General features: G+C 54.6%; 1 protein-coding gene across 3 annotated transcripts in view; it reads right to left on the reverse strand.

The window, feature by feature from the left end:
* SPTBN2 (spectrin beta, non-erythrocytic 2) overlaps positions 1–23,918 on the reverse strand; it is a 42,788-nt gene extending 18,870 nt beyond the window's left edge. Inside the window, exons 1-15 of one of the 3 annotated variants that reach the window (XM_032153578.2) lie at positions 23,830–23,845; positions 16,594–16,685; positions 16,328–16,506; positions 11,397–11,548; positions 10,795–10,968; positions 9,889–9,980; positions 9,664–9,744; positions 9,206–9,321; positions 6,483–6,595; positions 6,148–6,335; positions 4,465–4,582; positions 3,704–3,862; positions 3,078–3,380; positions 1,253–1,406; positions 167–1,037 (exon numbers count right to left, since the gene is read on the reverse strand). In XM_032153578.2, coding sequence (XP_032009469.1) covers positions 167–1,037; positions 1,253–1,406; positions 3,078–3,380; positions 3,704–3,862; positions 4,465–4,582; positions 6,148–6,335; positions 6,483–6,595; positions 9,206–9,321; positions 9,664–9,744; positions 9,889–9,980; positions 10,795–10,968; positions 11,397–11,548; positions 16,328–16,484 — 2,678 coding nt within the window. In that variant the 5' untranslated portion in view covers positions 16,485–16,506; positions 16,594–16,685; positions 23,830–23,845. Of the gene's footprint in view, positions 1–166; positions 1,038–1,252; positions 1,407–3,077; positions 3,381–3,703; positions 3,863–4,464; positions 4,583–6,147; positions 6,336–6,482; positions 6,596–9,205; positions 9,322–9,663; positions 9,745–9,888; positions 9,981–10,794; positions 10,969–11,396; positions 11,549–13,687; positions 14,059–16,327; positions 16,507–16,593; positions 16,686–23,829 lie in introns of those variants that run through there. The other 2 variants (XM_032153577.2, XM_058438970.1) reach the window with 2 other exon arrangements.
* Positions 23,919–24,220: the final 302 nt, after the last annotated feature.

Here is a 24,220-nt window from a genome sequence, read left to right on the forward strand (position 1 = left end):
GAGTATGGTTAACATTTTTTGTTAAAACTAGAAATGGACAACCATTAAGACTCAAAGGGGTGAGGCAGGCAGTTCATGGAGGGACTCACCACCCACATCCTGCCCCCCCACCCCACCACCTCCCCGCCTCCCAAGGCCGGTCCCACTGGGAGCCTGAGGGGCCTACCTCTGCTGCACGACCTCCAGGTCCTCCAGGCGCTCAGGCAGGGCCAGCCCGTTGAGCCACTGCTCCTTCTCCTCCACCCAGAGCCCGCAGGCCCCAGCCTCGCTGAGCATGGTGTAGAGCGCCAGGGCTGCCTCCAGGGCCCGTGCTCGCTCGCCTGCCCGGGCCTGCAGCTCCTCATAGTGCCGCTCCAGGGTGGGCACCCGGCCTCGCACCTCAGGCGTGCAGCTCAGTGCGGGGGGCAGGGCTGCTGCCTGTTCCCTCAAGGCGTCCAGGGTTGGCCGGTGGCTTCGGATCTCCTCCTCCAGGGCCCGATGCTGCCTGGCTAGAGCCTGCGTGGAGAACTCGTCATGCCCCAGCTCAGGGCTGGACACCAGGCGCAGTGCGTCAACCAACCAGGCCTCCATGTCGTTTGCATCAGCCTGGAACTGGTAGAGGCTAGCAGCTTGGGCCAGCCGCTGGGCACGCTCCTCGGCCAGGGCCTCTAGCCGCTCCCACTGGGCTTGGAGCTCAGCTGCACGAGCAGAGGCCTGGCTTGCCCCAGGGTGACCCTCGGCCACCAACTGCTGGCCCTGCTCCAGGGTGAGCTTCAGGGGCCCCAGCCGGCCGCTCATCTCGCCCCGCAGGGCCGTGTGCTTGTTGAGCAGGCGGAGGGCACCGGTCAGGTCCCGGCCCGTGTCAGCTGAGGCCAGGAGGTGCTGCTGCTCCCGCACCCAGGCCTCAGCTTCGCCCACCTCCCAGAGGAAACGCCAGAGCCGCCGTGACTCCTCCAGCCGGGCCCGCCGCGCCGCTGCCAACTCGCACAGTGCCTCATAGCTCTGCTCTAGCTTGGCCACCCGCTCCGACACCAGCTGCGGGTCGCAAGGTCTATACTCTGAGAAAGTCACAGGAGAGGGTCAGAGCCTTAACCCAGCCCTCCGGCTGCTCCCTGCCACCACACTCTCTTGGACTTCCCTCCCTGGCTTTAGCTCAGTCACCATCGTTTGGCCACCATCTTTCCCGTCCCCAGGTTTCCCAACCCTTCCACCTCGGCTCTTGATGTGCTCCTTCCCAGCCCCTCCCTCTCCAGTGCCTTCGCTGACTTTTCACCTTTCCCTGGGTTGCAGAAGCGCAGGGCAGAGGCGCTGACGGCCCGCACCCTCTCGGCCTGCACGGCGATGTCTGCCTCCACCAGCTCATGCAACTGCAGCAGGTCCTCCACTCCCGCTAGGTGCTTGCCCAGGTCCTGAGACTGCAGCCGGCCCTGCCAAGCACACATGGAGTGCGGATGCCCGCCTGAGCACGCACGCGCTAACCTGGCTGCGTTTTCCTTCCAACTTCTCCACGGCTCCAGGTGTTGCACCCAGGTGAGAACCTGCTTGTTCACACACACTGAGATACTCCAGTTCTGCCCTGGCACCCCGACCTCCTTATCCTGAACTCCCCTGCTGTGGAACAATGTTCTAACTAACTCCTGCTCTTGGAAGCTTTGCTGTGACTAATCTTCTCAGCCTCAGAATCATCGACACCCTCCTGTCACCACCGCTCCACCCCAGCACCCAGCAGCCTTCCTTCCACATCTCTCCCCAATCCACCCTCCTGGCCGCTGCCTGCCTGGAAGATGGCAGCAATCTCTAACAGGTCTCGCTGTCATGCTGCCTGCCCACAGGCATTCTTCAGAGTAGCCAAAGTGACTTTTTTCCAAACGTAAGGTACAATCAAGTCTCTCCCCCCCTCAAAACCTTCTAATAACTTTATTTATTTATTTATTTTGAGATGGAGTCTCGCTCCTGTAGTGCAGGCTGGAGTGCAGTAGCACAATCTCGGCTCACTGCAACCTCCACCTCCTGGGTCCAAGCGATTCTCTTTCCTCAGCCTCCTGAGTAGCTGGGATTACAGGCGTGTACCACCACGCGCGGCTAATTTTTGTATTTTTAGTAGAGATGGGGTTTCACCATGTTGGCCAGGCTGGTCTCGGACTCCTGACCTCAGGTGATCCACCCACCTCGGCCTCCCAAAGTCTTAGGATTACAGGCGTGAGCCACCTTGCCTAGCTGCATTTTTCTTTTTTTTGACTGAGTCTTGCTCTATCACCTAGGCTGGAGTGCAGTGGTGCGATCTCGGCTCACTACAACCTCCGCCTCCTGGGTTCAAGCGATTCTGCTGTCTCAGCCTCTTGAGTAGCTGGGACTACAGGCGCATGCCACCGCACCTGGTTAATTTCTGTATTTTTATAGAGATGGGGTTTCACCATGTTGGCCAGGCTGGTCTTGAACTCCTGACCTCAAGTGATCTGCCCGCCTTGGCCTCCCAAAGAGCTGGGATTACAGGCGTGAGCCACTGCGCCTGGCCCTTTCAAATCACTTTAAAGGATCCATGTTACTTTGAATAAAATCCAAACTCCCTAACCAGGCCTGTAAGGCCCTGGTGGGCTGGCTGTGCCCTCCCAAATCTGTCCACGGCCCCCACGCCTCATGCTCACAGCCCACCAGCCTTCCTTCTGATCCTGAACACACCATGCTGATTCAGGCTGAGGGCCTGTGCCGGCTGTTCCTTCTGCCCGGAACGTTCTCTCCTGAGAGCTCTCTGTGCTGGCTCTTGGCACTATTCTGGTCTCGGCTTAAATGGCATTTTCTCAGAGGCCTTGTCTGACCAGCCCCTCACACCACCCTGTTCCAGTTTCATCAGTGGTTTTATGGCCCCTGCTCTTTTGTTTATGGAAAGTTCCGTGGGTTTTGTCATCAGCCTCCTCCATCTGGAACACGAACCCCATGCGGACAGGGCCCTGTTTACTTTGTTCCCTGCAACTGGGGACAGGGCCCTGTGCTGGTTCACGCTCCACAGATATCGACCGAGCAGACGGGCGAACGCACCCGCTGTGGGGCCCCCTCGACTCTTGATCATCCGTACCCCACCCAGCATGCCTCACTGGTACCTTCATCTCTTCCATCCAGTCCATGAGGTAGAGCAGATCCTGGAACACCTTCTGCAGCTCCAGGTTGAGGAGGAGCCGCTCCCGTCGGGCGGCCACCATCTGCCGCAAGAAGTCCCAGAGCCGTGCCACGTTGTGCTGCCGAGCGGCGATGCGCTTGATGTCATGGTAGCGCTCGGCGGCCAGCTCTGCAGCCACGGCGTCCACCGCCTGCACCCGGCCACTGTAGGCCACGATGTCCGTCTCAATGGCTTCGTGCTTCCGTACTGCTGCCTCGACAGCTGCCAGCTCCAGCCCAAAGTTGTCCTGTGTCACGGGCAGGGAGAAGAGGTGCGGGGACCAAGGGACAGTGCCTCTGCCTGCTCCTCTATCCTGCAGGGCACTTGGGCTGCAAGATCCCAGATCCATGCGGTGGCTCTAAGTTCCCTCCCTATCCCACCCCCATCCTGTGTCACCAACCCTCTCTCCTGTCCCAGCCTCTGGCCCCTGGCTCCCGGACCTCTAGGCCTTTTTACCCAGGTGACGGATTTTGTGGTTCATTGTCTCTCCACCCCACAGGGCTTCTTATCCACCCCTGTCTCTCTCCCAGTTCTGACCAGCCTAAGCATCCTAGGAGCCTCAAGTCCTACCTGGGACACGAGGCGCTGGTTCTCACTGAGCCATGTCTCCCGCATAGCAGCCTTGCGGTCGAAGCGGGCGGCCAGCTGCTCCAGCTTCTCCTGGCGGATGAGCTCGGTGCGCAGGGCCAGCTCACGCTCGTGCTCCGCCTTCTCCAGCCGCTCCCAAGCCTGTGGGGTGGGGACAGGGTTAGTGGAAGGGACAGGGCAGGGAGGGCTCAGTGGGGCTGGAGGCACATGGTAAGTCCCACGGAAGCTTGGTCTGGTGGATCCGTGGAATGCAGTGGGTGAGATGGCTGGGCGTGGAAATAGGAAAAAGGGCAGCGCTGGGAGTCTGTGAAGCCATGTAGAAGCTTCTGGAAAAGGACTGGAGGGAGCAGAAACAGTGGAAACCATCTGATTCCTTTGTATTGGCAGGACTGTGTGCAAACCTTATTTTTACTTTTAGTAATCTTACAATATTGTGAAAAAAATAAAAGAAGGGATAGTAAGTTGGGGACAAGTTTAATAAGCTGAGGGACTTGGGGCATAATTTCCTTACGTGACCTTGTATGGAGAGTCAGACAAAGGGACAGGGAGCCTTGTGCCTGAGAGGATGGGACAATCACATCTGGCACAGCGTGGGCAGCTGGGTAGAGTGCTCGAGTTTCCAGATGGGGCAGCAGATAGTAGAACTTGGTGAAGGTTGAGATGGCCCTGGGTTTGGGGATGTGTGCAAGGTGTCTGGGCTAGGGGCTGCCCTGAGGGTGGGTAGCCTGTGGGCAGCCACGGACCTTGTTGATGTCCGAGATGAGCCGGCCCTCGCGGGGTGTGTAGACCTTCTGGTTGTTGGCCCGAAGCTTGCTCTGGATGGTGAAGAGCAGCACTTCCAAGTTCCCTTTCTCGGTAAACCTGAGGCAGGAGGCCGGGTTGGGGTCAGAATTAAAGCCCACAAGGGTCACAAGGACTCTTTACTCTTCCAAATGGGTGTCCTGTGTTGCTTTTCTTCTTACAAAAGCAATATAAACTCTTTATGTGGAAGCCAGAAAATACGGGCTAACCAAAAGAACATCATTTTATTTTATTTTGAGACAGAGTCTTGCTTTGTCACCCAGGCTGGAGTGCAGTGGTCCGATCTGGGCTCACTGCAACCTCTGCCTCCTGGGTTCAAGCCAATCTCTTGCCTGAGCCTCCCAAGTAGCTGGGATTACAGGCGTGCACCACCACACCTGGCTAATTTATGTATTTTTAGTAGAGACGGGGTTTCACCATGCTGGCCAGGCTGGTCTCAAACTCCTGACCTCAAGTGATCCACCTGCCTCAGCCTCCCAAAGTGCTGGGATTACAGGCGTGAGCCATGGTGCCCAGCCGAAATAATTCTTTTATAACCTATTTCCCCGCTTATTTTTCATGAACATCTTTCCATGTCAATAAATGCATTTCTTTAATATTATTTTCAGTGGCTGCCCATGACTTATTTTTCTTTTCTGGTGGTTGTGTTGATGAACATCCTTGAAGCTACATCTTTGTTTAATGTCCAGAAGACGACTTCCTAGGTTAAAGGGTACACCTTAAATCATTCCCTGGAATGTATAGAAACAATCGTCTTCTGGACTAATATTAGTTTCAGAGCTGATATATATTAACTCCAAAAGAACTCCATGACAACATAAACACAGACGTTTTGGCAGGTACTGAACAGAATTGCCTAACAGCAGTCACATACTTGGAACAGTTAATTGCTAAAATATTGAAATGATAAGAACCTCTGCAATTCTCACGTTACCAGCCACACCCACATTGCCAGTTGTGACCTGCCTGTCAGGTCCAGTCCCCTCTATCCTATGCTGGGATTGGGTTGCCATGACATCTGATCAGTAATCTTATCTGATGGATCGCACTGACTCAACACATCATAGCAATCATTTCCACAGCATGTTTGTTTGTTTGTTTTTTGAGATGGAGTCTTGCTCTGTCACCCAGGCTGGAGTGCAGTGGCATGATCTCGGCTCACTGCAACCTCTGCCTCCCGGGTTCAGGTGGTTCTCCTGCCTCAGCCTCCCGAGTAGCTGTGATGACAGGCGTGTGCCACCAAGCCCAGCTAATTTTTTTGTATTTTTAGTAGAGACAGGGTTTCACCATGTTGGCCAGGCTGGTCTCAAACTCCCGACCTTAGTAGAGATGGGGTTTCACCATGTTGGCCAGACCGGTCTCGGTGATCTGCCCACCTTGGCCTCCCAAAGTGCTGGGATTACAGGCGTGAGCCACCATGCCCGGCCCACAGCATGATTTTTAAAAACAGCTAATCATTAAAAAAATTTATTTTGTATCAGCTATGTTGTTTGGATGCTTCTGGTGCGGGAAATCTCCACTGCATTTACGTACTGCCAAATTTCCCTCCCTGAAGGCTGTGCTAATTTAGGCTTCCTCTCGTGGGAGCATAGCTCAGATAAGGGTGGGGCCCCAGGGACACCTACTTGGGCGGCTTCTCCACGGTGCGGTAGGAGTTGAAGGACTGCAGCTGGTTCTGGACCCCGCTCAGGGAGTTGGCCAACTGCCGGTCATTGAGGGTCACAATTGTTTGCTCGATCCACTGCAACAGCTCCGAGGCCAGGGACTCGTACTTCTCCACCAGGCGCTCTGCCTCCATGGCATGGTCCAGCACCTGGGAGGCAGAAGACAGGGACATGACAGTCCCAGCCACAGGGTCCCTGGCCCAGTCCTGCAGCTCCACCCTGCCCTTGCACTGGGGGAGTAAGACCCCTCAGCCGGGCCTCCTCTGGCCTTTATGCCTACTGCCCATGGACAGTACCTTGCCAATTCTCTTGCCTTCCACAGCCAGGGCCTTCATCTTGGAGAAGTAATGGTAGTAAGTAGCCACATAGGTAATGATTGACTTCTCATCTGGCTGGTCCACATTCACATCTGCAAGAGAGGACCATTTGGGTCAGGCCTCCCAGAAGTTCATCCATAACTTGCATCACTTACCCCAAACCCTGGGCCTGCCCAGTCCTCCAAGGCTGACATCTCTCCATCTCCTTTTAGAGCAAAATGACAACTCAGCCATTCAAATGAAAAGGGCACCAAAAAAGCTCATCTTTTTTTCCCCTTCTCCTGGAAACAAGAAGTGCCCTCCAAGGAGAGCACAAACTCCAGAAGCACAAGGAGGCTTTTACCCAGAGTTCCCTGTGGAGACCAAAATTAGTTGTTTGGGGAAGAAAAGCAAGAAAAGAAACAGCATTGCTATGTGGGGATGGATCATGGACTTTTAGGCTGGAATAATGTCTAAGAAGTCAATGGATTGAGGGGCAGCAGGATGGAAGGCATGAACTAAGCCTCCTGAACCTAGGATGCTCAGAGTGATGGGCCCTGTGATCCCTGCAGCTCAGTGGGGACAGAGGCCAGCTCTCAGCACCATCTCCAGGTGTGATCACACCATTTCTAACCTCAATCCTAAAGCTCAGCTGTGGGCCCAAGGAAGGGAGTGTCTTTCAAGCCGAATTGGCTTCCAGCGCCCAACTGAGGCTGACCATAACTTGAAATCTGTGGGTTCTCTTAAATAGGCCAGATTTTATCCTAAAGGTAAGACTATGAGACCAGAAGCCTCTTGCCTATTTCTGGAAACACATGGGCAGGCAGGAGCCACTGAAGTCATCTCGGAAAGTTACAGAATGCTTAGCTTTATTTCCAGGTTCTGAATTACAGCCATGCTGCCCAGAGGCTCTCCAAGGAGCACTGCATGAAGCCTACGTCTGTTGCTAGCTTGCTGACACTTGTCATTCTGCAGTAAAAGGGCCCAGGTGATATGGCTACAGGTAGAATGGAAAACAGGGAGAAAATGGTCAAGACCAGTGAACATCCACCCACTGAACTTAAGGAGCATCTCCAGCAGGGGAGTCACTGGGCCTTTCTCTCCTCCCTGTTCTGGTTGCACCAAGATTGGTCTCCGCTTTCCCAGAGGCAGCGGAGGAAACAGGCTCTGGAGCCAGGCTGCCTGAATGCCAGTCTCAGCTCCATCTGCCAGAGGACCTGGGCAAGTTGCTTACCCATTATAGGCCCCCATCTTCTCTTCCATAAACTGAGGATAACAACAGTACTGATTTCAAAGGGGTGTTGTGAAGATTAAAGCACGTCAAGCGCAGAACCAGGTACCAAATAAGAGCCCAATCGCAGTCGGGTGCGGGGGCTCACACCTGTTATCTCAGTACATTGGGAGGCCGAGGTGGGCGGATCACGAGGTCAGGAGTTAGAGACCAGCCTGACCAACATGGTGAAACCCCGTCTCTACTAAAAATACAAAAATTAGCCGGGCGTGGTAGGATGCGCCTGTAATCCCAGCTACTCAGGAGACTGAGGCAGGAGAATTGCTTGAACCCAGGAGGCGGAGGTTGCAGTGAGCCGAGATTGCGCCATTGCACTCCGGTCTGGGCAACAGAGCGAGACTCTGTCTCAAAAAAAAAAAAAAAAAAAAAAAAAGAGCCCAGTCGCTGTTACTGATCTCATTGATCTCATCGGCATTATGACCAGAACCACAGGAACCAATCAGCAAGGTCGGCTGACCACAGGTCAGTTCTGGGTGAGAGCAGAAGGTCATGCAGCTTAATTTTTTTTCTTAAAAATTTGTTTTAAAAAAATAGAGACAGGTCTCGCTGTTGCCCAGGCTGGAGTACAGTGGCTATTGACAGTGGCTACTGATCAGTGTGGGAGTTTTGACCTGTTCCATTCTGACCTGGGCCGGTTCAGTCCTCCTTAGGTAACCTGGTGGTCCCCTGCTCCCAGGAGGTCACCAGTGCTGAACTTAGTGTGGATACCCAATCAGCATAACCCACTGCAGCCTAGAACTCCTGGGCTCAAGTGATCCTCTCGCCTCAGCCTCCCTAGCAGCTAGGACTATAGGCAGGTACCACTGTGGCCAGCAACATGTAGCTTAATTTAGAATCCTAGAATTTTAGAAGAGTCCTTAGAGACCACTTCTCTCTTTTAAGACATGAGGAAACTGAGCCACAGAGAGACCAGCCACTGGCTATATGTCACGGAGCTCCTCTGTGCTCTGTCTGGCACACAACCCACAGCCCAGGGCTCTTTCTGTCACTGGGCTGCTTTTCTTCCTACCTACAGTCTTTTGTTAAAAAAAAAAACTGAGAAATAATTGTCATACCATAAAATTCACCCTTTTAATGTATATAATTCAGTGGTTTTCAGTGTAAAGATATATATTTTTTGGGGCGGGGGCGAGGTAGTCATGGGGTCTCACTATGTTGCCCAGGATGGTACCAAACTCCTGGGCTCAAGTGATCCTCCTGCCTTGGCCTCCCAAAGTGCTGGGTGTGAGCAACCACGCGTTTTTCAGTATATTTACAAGGTTGTGTAACCATCACCACTTTCTAATTCCAGAACATTCTCTTCCCCCACCAAAGAAGCCCCTGTATCGGTTGGTGGTTACTCCATGTCTTCCCCCTCCGCAGCCCCTGGCAACCACTGGTCCACCTCCTGTCTCTACCCTACCACCTCTTTTTCACATAGCTCTGGCCCCACCTTCGGGATCCAGCAGCTTGGTAAGTCCCAGTTCCTTTTCAGCCAGATTGAATGCATTCTGCAGATTATAGTGTGCATTACACTTCTTCAGAGACTCAAAATCCAGCAGGTCTGGCCTGGGTGGGGAGGAAAGACAGAAGGGATCAGAAACATGTGAGATCTTAAAGAGGAAGAGGAAACCCACACCAATCTTTATCCCTAAGTCACCGACCCAATTTTGTCCAGAAGTAGGCATCCCAAACCCACACTGCTGCTCACAGCCCCTCCCCATACTGCCTCCCCTGCTTCCCATCACAAGTGCTCTGTGCAGCCCTGCACCCGCATGTTCTGGTTCTGCTCCGAGCGCTATTCCTTCCTTCTGACTGCTGTGCAGCTCGTCTCTTCTCTGTCTCCACATGTGCACCCCAGGTCATTAGCCAACCCAGCTGCTCTGCTGCGTGCTAACCCCATCTTCTCACCGGTGTTTATGCACAATGGCGTTGAAGGCTAGTCCATCTCTCCAGCTGGTGGTGAAGTTGTGTACATTGACGTTGGGATAACTATAAACAGAGATTCAGAAATTGGTGACTAGGGCTGAGCCCTGGTCAATGACTCCAGGACAGTCACCAGCTCATGGTTCCTGGAGCCCAGCACAGCCTGGGGGTCACTGACCCTCCAGTGCCACACGCCCAGGGTGTCCTCACCCTGCAGTCTTCATCTGGCACCACAGAAGCAGGGCATCCTTGGCTGACTTCTTCTCCTTGTTGTCTTCTGTCTCCACACTGATGTCTTGGATCTAGGAAGGAAGCAAGCAGGGCCCTCACTCCCTGGACAGGAACTCCTGGTGTTATCAGAGATGCTCAGATAAATGGCAGGAAACCGCTCTTTAGACTGTGGTAAAGGGGTGGACAGGCATAGCCTGAGGTCCTTTCAACCTAGGCCAGGGACCACAAAACACTGGGAGCAAGGGATTTGAGGCAGCAGATTAGGGTAGGATGCTGAAGAATCGGTGTGTCTCTGAGTGGAAGGTGCTGGTCCCTCCAGGTGGGGAACTGCAGGCAGAAGAGTGAACATTTTCTGAGAGCTGACTCTCCAAGGTCTCTAAAAGTTGGCTCTCCAAGGTGAAGCCGACAGAACCCGGGAAGGAAGGGGGTGATCAGGAACGCTGTGATGGCATGAGGACACTGGGGCGTGGGAAGGAGGAGGGTGACGTTCCACTGGGGGAGACAGGCAGAGTTTATGGCAGGGGATTGGTGCCAGTGACCAGACCCTCTAGAAGTTCCCAAATCCCTTGAGGTGAAGGACCAGTTGGTAAAACTTCTAGTCCCTTGTGGATCAACCTGTGGTCCTGGTCCTATTGCACATGACCAATACACAGACCAGCACACAAGGAACTTGCCACAGGGGTTTGACATTCACCCAAGCTGGTTTCTACCCTGCTGAAGGAGGGGAGTCCACTGATCCGGTGCTTGGATAGCACCGCAATGGCAGCTGCTACATAAGGTTCTAAATCATCCATCTTTGTGTTTGTTGTGTCATGGGCCAGCAGGAATGGTTTGCAGTGAAGAACCAGGGCAGGAACCACTCTGTGTGACAGTGTGCTGGGGTACCTGGAATCGAAGGATGATGGTCCAGACCAGCCCAAGGGTCAGTCGGTGGTTTCCGTCCACAATGTCATGGGAGCCCATGTTTTCCAAGTGCACTTTCTGCTCCTTGAGGAACTGCAGTGCCTTGTCTACATTCTCCAGGCAGTGGATCCGCATGCGGCCCTTTGTGGGCTTTGGCTGTGGAGGGACGGGGGCAAAATGGCACGGGACTGTGGGCTTCCACCTTCTTCCCCAGCCTTCGCAGGGCCCGGCTTTGCACACCTTCCCCATGACCTACCTCAGGAACACGGGCACAGCCCCAGGGCTGGAGCCAAAGCTGAGGTTACAGATGAGGCTTGGGCAGATTAAGATTCCCAAGGGAATTAACTGCACCCAGAGTAGGTGGGAAAAGAAATGTTTTCAATGGGGCCACTGTTCCTGTCTCCACGAAGCAATGCTCCTATGTAATCTAAGTGGCAAAGGTGCTGGAAACGAAACCATCCTCTGAGCAGAGGGAGCCACTGCTTCCTGCCCTGTGCCATCACTCTCTCTGAGGGCTGTTCTTCCAGCTGGTCCCCTTGGACACTTTTCTGAGCTCCCCGCTTCCCTTCATGACCACAGCTCACCAGTATCTCTCCCGAGAGCACCTCGAGTAGCCTCAGCAGGTTGCGTCCGTCCCGGAGGTCGCTGTACAGGTCCCCCACCCGGCACGTGACCCGGGCCAGGTGCGAGTTTACCCACTTGGTGAAGGTTTTCTTTTGCACGGCTTCTCGTTCATCTGTGGTGGCAACAGGGGGTTATTTCTGTCCCTCGAGTTCAGTATGCCTGCTTCTAAACACCAGTTGGCAGGGGTGGGGGATAGAGGAGCCTGAGAGATGGGAAGTGGGGTCCTCTAAGGAGGAGGAAGGGAAGGAAGATGACCAGGAGGAAAGCCCGTAACTTGGAATGAGCTCATAAGCAAGGTAAAGAAGAAAGATGAAAGAAAGAAAATAGGCTTTGAGAAGAAAGGATGAAGACCTCAGAAACCATGGGACATGCAGGGAGGGGCTGGGATGGGGCAGTCATGTAAGCGGTGGAATGCTGGTCAAGTGACTTCATTCATCAGAGCCCCAATGTCTCATCTGTAAAATGGGAACATCACTTTCTACTTCAACAGGTCATCGTGTTGATTAAATGAGATAAGATATATAAAACAACTAGCTGGTGCCTGGCACAAAATGGCTCCTTGGTGAGCTGCTGTTATAAAGTGGTGTGATCTGACCTGAAGGAGAGCAACAGCTGCCCGGGCCAGGGGGAGGTATGGCTGTTCTCTTTTGGTTGCGGACAAAGGAGAGGGTGTGGGCTAAAATTATAGCAGCGGCTCTTCCAAGCGCTTATTAGGACTTGATGGTATAGAGGCTGCAGGCCTCCTGAGTCAGCTTACTGTCCTTGGATAAATTAAAGAAAAGGCAGGCTCCTCTGCTTCTGGGGGTTGGGGACGGTACATTCAGCTGGCTGCAAGGGGATCCAGTTCCAGGACATAAACACCCCATTGCTCAGAAGAACAAGATGTTGAGAGTTGGGAACTGGGAAAACAGTGAGGCCAGGAAACATGGGGGAAAAAAAGCCAGGCAGAGTTAGGTACCAATCTCAAAAAAAGTTAGGCAATGCCCTGCTGCCCAGCCCACAGGGGAGGGGAGTTACCGAAGAGGCGAAGTAAGTACTAGGTTCCGTAGGAAAATAAAAATTAAGAACATTCTAAGTGACAAAGTGAAAGCATCAGAAACTGCTCTGGTGATAAGGATTTCTGCCACTTCCCCACAGAGAGCCCTGTGCAAGGACCCAACCCAAGTGGCTGGGGTCTGAAGAGTCACTTTTGCTTCCACCTCAGCACCAGCATCTCAGAAACCGGAAAGACTCATCCTTTAATCTCACATTCCTAAGCACCTCACCCATAAGACACAGCAACACATCCACGTCACTCCCTGTCTCTTATCTCCAGCCACTATACCAGCACCAAACCTGGAGTCCTAATAACAACATGGGATGGCCCCATGCTCCCCAGCACCCGTGAAACCAAGGGTGCCTTCGGGCCTCCCGGCAGGTCTACAGGCCCCATCTGAGTGAGCCAGGAGGAGCCTGGGTCACAGGCCATTGCTGGATCCAGGGGCACTTCCCTACTGCTGGGCACCCTCGGGTGAGGCCATTTTGGCACACAGGCAGAAGACACAGAATTAGTGGCAACTAGGAGGAAAATGGGCAAAGCCAAGCACCAGAAACCAAGTGTCACGTCACAAGACGCCCACAGCATCCCTAGATCCTTACACACACATACAACAGTGATTCCCAGAAACACACCTAAGCGCTTGTGCCAGAGTGAACACACACCTGCACAGACATCTACCTGGGCCTGTTTGCACAGATCCTCTCCTTTGAGACACTCCCTTTGCTTCACACACGCTGCCCCCTTGCACACATTCAGACGCACGCTCAGAAGCCTGGAAAACACAATCTCCAGGTCCCTGGGCCTGGGTCACCCCTCCACCTCCCCTAACTGTCCTGGCGAGCGCTCCACCGCCAGATCTGGATCCACCTCAGAGGCACTGCTGGTGCCTCCCCGGGTGCTGGCGCCCCCACGCCCTCCATGGCTGGTTGCCTTTGCTCCATGCAGCACCCCGAGGCCCAGCAGTCACACCCACCCATGCCATCATACACGGTCCCTGCCAGCGGGTCCAAGCCTTTCCCCATTCCGTTGACATCTGTGTATTTTCCGGCCTCTTGTAATTATCCCCTCTAAGCTGCATCACGTTGTCTCCCAACACAAACACTGGAGTCACACCGTGTCCCATGCCAGGTCCTCAGCTCTGGCCACTCTCCCCACACCCAGGTCCCTCTCGCCCAGGCGCAGTTGTCCCCACAGGGAGCCCCCGGGCCTCACCTTGCAGCTGTTTGAAGCGTCCTTCCAGCACGCTGGCATATTGAACAGGGTTGATGAAGGCAGCTGGTGAGAGCAGGAGGCCCCCGGGGTTGTGGGCCCCTTCCACAGCCTCATAGTAAAACTCGCAGGCCTCGTGCAGGCCGTTCCCGTGCACCCTGCTCACTCCGTTCCCATTCATGCTGCCAGCTGCTAGCTACAGAGCCCAGGGCCCAGAGTCCATGCTCGCCGCCGGCAGGGGGCCAGTTTCCGTTCCCCAGTGGAACCTCAGGCTGGAGTCCAGGGTTGGGGGATTCAAGAATGGTGGGAATTTCAAAGAGTGGCAAAAAGAGTTACGGGGTGTCCTGAGCTCCTGAGACAGAGAGTAGGGGCACGCCTGGCTGCGGTGAGAGGAGACAGGCGGCTCCAGACAAACAGGTTGGACGGTGTTGGGGAGGGGAGAGAGGCGGAGCATGGCCGGCGGGGGCAGGGCCAGGCCCTGCGGGGTGGCGGGGTGGCGGAGGAGGGCACTGCCAACGCCTTTGAGACCCGCCCATCAGGCCCCAAGTTACCTAACAATGCACAGGACCCACGAGAGGGGCCCCCAGTGCAAACTCCTGTTTCCCAGAGGTTTGCAGGAACAGTGAGGGCGACCCCTCTCTGGGTGACTCTGGGAGGTCCTTCTCCAGGATGTGTGGGCTTTGAGCCCCAGCTCAGAAACAGACAAAGAGAAATCTGGAAATGAGGAAATCCTCGAAGAGGAAAAGCCAGGCACCGTGCGAGGCATTTTTCTTCATTCCCTCATCTGTGAAACGGGCGCTGTTACCATCCTTTCCACTTGCTTATCACCACCTCCAGTGCCAGCCCCTTCCCTGCCCTCTGGCCCACCAGGGCTATCCTCCACCAGGCCATCCCTGCCCCCAGACACCCCGCTGCTGGGCACATCTACCAGGCGCCCTTCCTCTGGGCTTCAGCGTTTGTCACGTGCAGCCTACACTTGCCCTTCCCCATCTTCACTCATTCAGTGTTTATTTGACACCTGCTGGCTGGAGACACAGTGCTAGGCAAAGCCCATGCAGAGCTGCCTCTTCAGGAGAGCCCAGTTTAGTGATGGAGATAAACACCCAATGAGAGCACGAGGTCGCACGGATGTGTGCACAGACATGGTGACAGTGCTGGGTGGCCCGAGTTATGTGCAGCCAGACATGGTGACAGTCCTGGGTGGTATGTGTCCTAAGTACACAGGCATGGTGGCAGTCCTGGGAGGCATGTGTCCTATGTACACAGGCATGGTGACAGTCCTGGGAGGCACTTGTCATGTGTGCAAACGTGGTGGGTGGCACATGTTGTACACACATAGACATCATGACCATTCTAGAGGCTACATGAATCCAAAACCAGACTGCCAGGAACATTTTCCTCAAACATGACATTCTCCATAACCCACACCTTCTGTCTTCTCTGATGTATAGACGCACTGGTAGGAGTATTTCACAGCCAGCCTGAAGACCCAACCAGAAGAACAGAGAGGCCCAGGAGAAAATGAGAAGGGGTCCTGGGAAGCTATGGCTGCCACAAGGGGGTCCTCAGACTGGTGCTGAGCTGGCTCAAAAGAATCACTTGGGGAGCTTTTGAAAAATCCTGAGTTCTAGACCAAGATTCTAACTTATTGTGTCTAGGGAGGGGCTTGGAAACCTGTATTTGTAAAAAACATCCCTGGGTGATCCTGTAAAACATGTGGCCAGGTTTGGGAACCTCCCCCTTGGAGTCTCTCTTCTTCTAGGGGCCAACCCCACCCCCACTGGGAGCACCACCTCTGGGTGAGAGTAGCTGGGGCCTCTCAGACTGGGTTGGGTTGGGCTGGGCTGGATGGCCGGCAGGTCAATGGCAATGACAAGGGTGGGATGGAGGAGGAAGCCAGACGGGATGGGTGGCCTTGGGGTGTGTGGGTGAGTCAGCCCCATGCCAGCCACTGGTGGTGTCAGGTGGCAGCCGAACTCTTGTTGCCATGACAACTCCTCCCCCGGAAGACAGGGAGGCTGTTGGACGAGTTTCCACTCAGAGCGGAGAGCCCAGGCCCTGGGCTGTAGGGAAGGATAGGGGCCAAGGCAGGCAGAGAGCACACCCGGGAGAATGGGCGGCTGCAGAAACCAGCAGCAGCGGGTGGAGGGAACCTGCTTCAGGGAACAGGCAGATGAGATAATGGGAGTAACAGGCGGCAGGTGGAAGGAACAGGTGGGGAGGGAGCAGAGGGGAATAATAGAATGGGAACAGGTGTGGGAAATGACAGTGGAAATCAAAGAAGACACAACAAGGGCATGACAGGTAAGGGAGAGGTGGGCGGAGACAGGAGTGGCAAGAGCGAGAGTGCCGAAGGATAAAGGGACATGACCCGGGGGCCAGAGGGGGAAGCTGTTTTAGTCAGCTCAGCCAGTCCAGGGGCCAGTGAAGCGTCTCTATGCTTGGGGGAGGAGCTGGGGAAAGTTCTGAATGGCCTGGAGCCTATTCTTGAAGCTGGATGTGGAGACCAGGGAATTGATAGGGTGCTCTGGGTCTCCCACTTAGAAAGAAAAGTCAGTCTTCCCGTAAAGTTAAAGGGCTCTTCGTGACAACTGACACAGCCTCCTCCAGCATCCCCCCACCTTGACCCTCCCCTGACCTCACCTGCCAGAGCCTTAATGCGAGACCTCTCAAAAAGGCGGGCCGAGCTGCTGTCATTGTCCCAGTCCGAGTCAGGAAGGTCCCAGCGGTTGTTGATGTCACTGTACTGGCCCTGGATCTCCAAGCTGTCAAAGTCTGTGGGTGACAAAGTGCTGCTCATGGTGGTAGGCGGCTTCCTGCTCCTGCAAGGAGAATGTGGCCAGTGAGGGACGTCCAGGGACCACCAAGCCCTCCACTCACCACCAGCCCCTTCTGTCTTCTTCCCCTACCTGTGGCTCCGCTCTCCTTGTGGCCAGAGGCTGCAGTTGGCTGCTCAGTGGAAATCAGCCCCCAGGGGGAGAGGGGAAGCCACCCGGGAAGCCTGGGGACAGGAATGCATCAGAAGCACAGAAAGTGAAGCAGGAAGGCAGCAGCAGCTCAGAGCGATGCGGTGGTCAGGAAAGGCTCTAATGGCTTCGGGCCAGAGAGGGACGGGTTTGGGGGGTGAGGAAAGGGGTGATGGGCTTCAGTGCTTCAGACAGCAGTGTGCAGGCCAGGGTAATGCAGGCAGCACATATGGGGCCCCATGGGCAATAATGACTAGAAAGTGGCATTCTTTCCTTCTACAAACTGTTTTGAGCCCATGATCAACCCAAGATGGCCTCCTATACCCTGTAGGGAAGTTGAGAGAAAAAGACCCAGATTCGTTGGGCGCAGTGGCTCACGCCTGTAATCACAACACTTTGGGAGGCCGAGGTGGGTGGATCACCTGAGGTCAGAAGTTCAGGACCAGCCTGACCAACATGGTGAAACCCTGTCTCTACTAAAAATACAAAAAATTGGCTGGGCATAGTGGCAGGCGCCTGTAATCCCAGCTACTCGGGAGGCTGAGGCAGGATTATTGCTTGAACCTGGGCGCGCCTTAGAGCGAGACTTGTAGAAAAAAAAAAAAAAAAAGACCTAGATTCTGCTCCTGAGCTAAGAAAAAGCTATGATACACCAGGAAGATTGATACGCTGTTTGGCAAGTGCCCAGGAGTTCAAAGGAGGACACAGTATGGTTCTCTCCACTTTGTTTCCTTTGGTTTGCCACAGAGAATGTTAGTAAGTACTCAATAAATGTCAGCTGTGACATGTCCCTGCCATTGACATGCATCACCTCACCATAACCCCCTGTGGGGTGAGGGCCCACTGTTGTCTCCATTTCATAGATGAGGAAGCTGCACAAAAGATATTAAGTTGGCCGGGTGCGGTGTCTCATGCCTATAATCCCAGCACTTTAGGAGTCCGAGACGGGTGGATCACAAGGTCAGGAAATCAAGACCATCCCTGGCTAACATGGTGAAACCCCGTCTCTACTAAAAAATACAAAAAATTAGCTGGGTGTGGTGGTGGGCGCCTGCAGTCCCAGCTACTCGGGAGGCTGAGGCAGGAGAATGGTGTGAACCTGGAAGGCAGAGCTTGCAATGAGCCGAGATCGCGCCACTGCACTCCAGCCTGGGCGACAGAGCAAGACTCCATCTCAGAAAAAGGCGGGTGGATCACCTGAGGTCAGGAGTTTGAGACCAGCCTGGCCAACATGGTAAAACTCCATCGCTACTGAAAATACAAAATTAGCTGGGCGTGGTAGCACACACCTGTAGTCCTAGCTACTAGGGAGGCTGAGACAGGAGAATCACTTGAAACCAGGAGGCGGAGGCTGCAGTGAGCTGAGATTTCGCCACTGCACTCCAGCTTGGGCAAGACAGAGTGAGATTCCGCCTCAAAAAAAAAAAAAAAAAAAAAGACATTAAGTTACTGGTTCAAGGTCACGCAGCTGGAAGAAACAGTGCTGGGTTTTGACAAGTTCTTTCTGACTCTGGGGGACACGCTCTTAATCGCAGCCTCTTGAACACAGAACATACACAGGTTCCTCAACCGTCCGGGATGAGCAGCTGTGGCTCCTGCCTAGGGCCCAGGCTGGGGAAATGTGGACCATGTCTGCTCACCAGCACTACTTACGGCTCTAACTTATGCAAACACACTCTGTCCTCAAAACTAACAAATGAGGTTCAGAATATCTGCTGGGGATAAAAAAAAAAAAAAAAAAAACCTCTACCATCCACAGTTCTTGTGTAATTCAGCATTCAGCAGCATTCAAGAGAGGGGGAGGGGACTGGGTCTGTAACTTTAACAAAACCCCCAATTTTGCATTTCTCCTGAGCCCTACTTCCTAGGACCAGGGCTATGGTCTTGGTAGTCTCGGGTTCTGGAAGGAAGGAGGTCTGGAGAAGAGAGAAGTGCTGGGTTGTGAGACTCATGGGCACACAAAGGCAGAACCTAGCTTCCATCATTAACTGATTCCATGAAGCTGAACCTGACCTACTTGAAGGCCAGGGTTGTCTGCCCCTCCCCGTTCTCCTAAAGAGAAAATGTGTACAAGGATTTTTCTTGGGAGGAGCATTAATGAGATGCAAGAGAGCTAAGGTCTAAGGCTTGTAGATTTGGGCTTTAATTCCCTGTAGAAGGAAAGGGAGCTTAATTTCTACTAGGCCTAGGACTCTTCTCATTCAAAAATCCACCATTTCCCCCCACAGATTCTCTAGATTTGTTCTGTAAATATTTGTATAAAAATATATTCTAGGGCAGAGTTGAATCACCCTGAGCAAAGAGTGCTGTGGGCAAGGCATAACCTGAACTAGCGTCACCTAATACTCTCAGCTTCTAGACAGGAAAGAAGTCCACACCTCAGGACCAAGTGTAATTCCATTTCTCTCGGCCCCTCAGATTAGTGCTTCCTAACCAGCAGCCACACTTAAGCTCAGCTCTGGGATGGACATCTCCAGCACTCAAACTCTCCCTGCACAGACCTGCCCACAAAAACGCCTACACCCAAGTCTCACCCTGCCCCCACTTCGGTTTCCATGACCCCTCACTAGGAGTCACAAACTTACCAAGGCTAGCCCCCAGGAGTGTTTTGCTGGGCCAATAAGCTATTTTTAAATGACTGACTTTTTGGCTGGGTACGGAGGCTCATGCCTGTAATCCCAGCACTTTGGGAGGCCAAGGCGGGCGGATCACCTGAGGTCAGGAGTTCGACACCAGCCTGGCCAACAAGGCAAAACCCCATCTCTACTAAAAATACAAAATATCAGCTGGGTGTGGTGGCAGGTGCCTGTAGTTCCAGCTACTCGGGAGGCTGAGGCTGTCAAATCGCTTGAACCTGGGAGGCGGAGGTTGCAGTGAGCCGACATTGCGCCATTGCACTCCAGCCTGGATGACAGAGTGAAATTTGTCTCAAAAAAAAGACTGATTTGGATTCCTTTAGATGGGTCTACAGGCCCAGCCACTTCACATATCTACGTTACCTGCCTGGCCCCAACTGTTGAGGTTTGCAAACCTTGCCTCATATCTTTGTACTCTACAAAGAGCAGAAACTCAAAGAAGCTAACCATCTGACCCTGTCTCCAAACTACAGTATCTCTGAGGCCCCTGTAAGCTGCACAGAACCCAAACATGGACTGCTTTGGCTTATTTTTGGGGATCCAACTTGGTCCTCCCAAGGGGAGGGGCAGACAACCCTGGCCTTCAAGCAGGTCAGGTTCAGCTTCGTGGAACCAGTTAATGATGGAAGCCAGGTTCTGCCTTTGTGTATCCATGGGCACACACCTCCCTACCTACCCGAGTCTCACCACCCATCACTTCTCTTTTCTCCATACCTCCTTCCTTTCCAGAACCAGAGACTGCCAAGACCACAGCCCTGGTCCTAGGAAGTAGGGCTCAGGAGAAATGCAGAATTGGGGGTTTTGTTAAAGTTACAAAGGGGCCCAGTTGGGAGCCAGACCCTCCAGGGAAGTCCAACTGTTAGAATGTCTCTGTGGATTCCTACCATTACCAGGAGGAAGTATGGAGCTAGAACTTCCTCTTCCCCCAAATAAAACCTCAGCCACTTCAATGCTCCTCTTCCCAAACTGAATTTGAAGCATGCATGCTGTATGTCCTGAGTTTCCAGAAATGCTGTGATATGGATAAGGAACCAAGCTAGCATTGGTGTCCTTAGATCATAGACCCCCACAGGGCCACCATGTTGCAACACCACAGCCTTCCATGTGAATGGTGCTCTCTGGCATTGTTCAGCATGTGGCTCTGAGACTCTGCTACCTTTGTGTCTCTAGGTCTTGGTTTCCAAGCATTCTGGCTCTGCAGCTCCTTGGCCTTTTGGACAATATGCTGTGTTCTCAGCTTGTGTCCCCGGCTGCCATCTCTACATTCCCACTGATTTCTATTTGCTTTTCTCCTACACATATCCAGTGCTGGTTTCTTGCCACTGAGTAGATCATTCCTCACCTATGACCAGGGTCTCCATGCTGACACTTCCTCAGTCAGCCAGCAGCCCCCTGGCTTCATGACCCCCTGTCTCTCTTGAAGCCAGAGAATCCTCAATTGTCCTCTCTTCCACGGATTCCTGAAGTCTGGCAATAGGGTGGTGCAGTAGCTAATCCAGATTACAGTCTCATCATACCTTATTCTTAGCAATTGACCTCAAGGCCAGGCCCAAGTAGCTTACACTGTTAGTGCTAGAAGAATGCCAACCCCCGCCGGCTGCAGGCTTGGGGTCCTGCTGGAATCTACTCCAGGCGCTGCTGACTAGACTCACCGTGCCGATCCTCCAGGGCAGTTTTCCTCTCTTTCAGCTGACATGTTAAGCTAGAAATCCTATACCCTGGGCTACAGGTTGCCTTGTACCCTAATTCTTCCTCTCACCACATCCTGCTCCTGATGAATTCTTTCCCTCCCTCAGAGTTGATCATTCTCTCCTCTGTGCTTCCAGGGCACTTCGGCATGCAGCTAGTATTGTGCTTATCACATTGCATTACGGTTAGTTGTTTATGTGTCTCTCTGCCCGCTCCACATTTAACTCATTGAGGACAAGGGCTGTCTTACTCGTTTTGATGTTTTTCCAGACTCAGTACAATTGATATTCAATAAAGAGATATTGAATGACTTGACTATAATTCATTTTTTTGGCCATCGAATTAATGTCTTTCTTAGGACTAGAGAGAAGCTCAAGGAAAGAATGAACACGGGATTGAAGAAGACCTGCTCCTGGGCTGGAATACTTTCAGGGTTGAGCTCAACAGCTCAGGACTGGGGATTCTCAAACTTCCATGAATCACAACAACCTGGAGGACTGTTAAATCACAGGTCACTCCCCCCATCCCCCAGTTTCTGATTCAGTACTTCTGGGATGGTACCTGGGAATGTGCATTTCTAACCTGTTCCCAGGTGACACTGAAGCTACTGGTCTGGGGACCACACTTTGAGGGCCACCCTTGTCCAAAGATGAGAAGCAGCTGGAATTGGTTAGAGGAGCCATGAGTGCTGAGAAGACACAAAGTTTCAGGGGTGAGTGTGACCCAGGGTTGGCTTCTAGGTCTGCTGAGGCCCTACCCCACACTAAACTCAAATATCACTTCCCCTCAGGAGCTCAGGCGATGAGAGAGGAAGATGAAGATGGAGTAGGTACCAGAGGTAATGAAAGAAACAGTGCTGACGCCCTCCCGCAGATATGCGGGAGGAGAACGGCAGAGCTAGAGAAGTCATGGGAAGGCAGAGTTGAACAAATGACAGTGAGATGAATAATAGATTAGAAGAAATGGGGACTTTGGCAAAGTTCAAATCTTATTTGCTTCTAAGTATAAATGGGTGGACTGGCAGAGAGATAAAACGAAAAAGAAGTCACAAATCAGCTCAAGGCCCCCAGGAAGGCAAGAGACAGATGGGCCCAGGGCAGAAGGAAGGAACAGCAAAACCCCAACCCACCTCTCAGACTGTGTTCCTGATCAATTCCTTCGGAGGAAGTTAGGAACTGGGCTGAAGAGGGGGGCTGAAATTTTATTTTCTCTTCTAGAATCCTCCAGTTATGGCAGATTTATTCAAATATTCAGATTCTTCACTCCCTTGCTACCTCCCTTCCCCAACCCGGGGTCACATCAATTTCTCTAAGGGAAGAATGTATACTCCATCCTATCTTCTCCTCGGCCAATCCTTTGCCTTTCTGAATAAGCCAAGAGGTTGCCCCACACCTCAAGCTAAGACACATATTTGGAACTCACTCTGCCCTCTTCACCTTCAAGGAAAACTGGTTTGTGGCTACCTCTGCCCATGCCTGAAACCCCCGGGCTCTCCAGCGTTCGAACTGTGGCTGCTCCGAGACGGGGAGGGCAGACGACATGTAGCAGGTTAAGACCGGGGCAAACCCGCACCTCACACAAGCATGCAATGTCCTAGGGTCAATGGGGTAAAGTTCCAAGCGAGTGGAAGGTAAATCACCACTCTGGCCCCGGAGCTGGAACACCCCCGCGAGCAGGCCTTGCTGGGTAGTTCCGTGCGGGGCGGACCGCACAGCCCTATCGGCGTCCCGGCCACAGAAACGCCGCACGCGGCCGCTTCCCCGCAGCCCGAAGCGTCTGCGTTCTCCCCGGGCCAGTTCCAGCCACCACAGCCAACCGCGTGCCCCTCTCCCACACACTGTGGGGGAACAGAAGGGAGCGCGTGGAGCCAGCTGCCAAAGAGGCGAGGAGGAGCCCACGCGGCTCCCGGGAGGAGGGAGCCGGGCTCCCGCAGTCCGCCGGGCAGAGGCGGCCGAGCGCGCCCCCAGCACCTGGCCCGGCGCCGGCCCGTCCGCCCCGCAGCCCCGGCGACGCGAGGGGCCGGCGCTGTCAGACCCGCTCCCAGCCTCGCCGCGAACGTGTCCGTCAGCCCTAACTGTTCCAGACTCTTCTCCCAGCTCTAGAGAGGCCCGAGTGCCCCCCGGCCTTGGCCCCCACCGCCCTCACCCCGGTACCTGTGTGGCTGGCACGGGACCCTCTCCGTCCCGTCCCCGCCTGCTCCCGCTCCGGCTCACCCCGGCCGCCGGGACCCGACCCTGACCCCGACCCCGACCCCGCCGACCGCACGCGGCCGCACAAAGCGCGCCGCCCCGCGGGCCGGGACAAAGCGGGCGGGGCGCCGGCACCTACCTCGGCGCAGAGCGGCGGCCGGGCGGGGCGCACCGGTAGTTGCCGCGCCCGCAGCCCGGCCGCGACGGGCGGTTGCAGGCAGCGGCCGGGCGCACGGCGGGCGGCGGGCGGGCGCTGTCACGGGGCGCAGGCGGCGCGGGGGGCGCGCGCGTGGCGGCGGCGCGCGGGCGCGAGCGGCGGGACTGCGGCGCCGCGGAAGGAGGACAATAGCCTCCCCCTGCCGCAGGCCGCCGGCTCCCGCGGGAGGCCCGGGACCATCTGGAGCCGGCGGCCCCGCAGGGCTCGGGGCGGGGCCCGAGTCGCCCCTTCCCCGCCCAGCGCCATGGCAACCGAGGCCCCTCTCGGTGCTCCCCGCCCGGGGTCGTTGACCTGCCCCGGGGCGAACGCGGCGGCACCTCCGAGGCCGGCTGCCGACCCCCAGCAACCGTGCAGGTTCGCCCCAAAACCCCGCCTTCCCGTCCTCGCTGGCCCCCGGGTCCCCCACAACAGCTTACAGGTCTTGATCTCCCGGGTTCGGACACCTCACCTTTGTACCTATTCTGCTTTTCCTCCAAAATCCGTATCCCCGGGACACGCGATCCTTCCTCTAATGACACTGCCGACGAGGTTTCCCGAGATCCAGCCTCCGTTCCGCTTTCCTCTCCGGGCACCTCCAGTCCGTCTCCGCTAAGCATTCCTCTCACCCGTCCCCTCGCTCTCGCGTCCTCCTTCAGGCAGCTGGGCCGGCTCTCCCTCCCAGAACATCTCCATGGCACAGTGAAGATTCGCCTTCTACAGATCAGATGCTCGGAACAGGCATCTCAGCCCTTCTCAGCTCCTCTCATTTATCAACCAGGAGAATTCCGGCCTAGTCACCGTCTTGAGGGGGGTGGGGGTGGGGGCAGACATTTCTAGGCCTGACACGGCTGGGTTTCTCC

Source organism: Hylobates moloch, unplaced genomic scaffold (genome assembly GCF_009828535.3).
Source record: "Hylobates moloch isolate HMO894 unplaced genomic scaffold, HMol_V3 SCAFFOLD_5, whole genome shotgun sequence".
Taxonomy (NCBI): Eukaryota; Metazoa; Chordata; class Mammalia; order Primates; family Hylobatidae; genus Hylobates; species Hylobates moloch.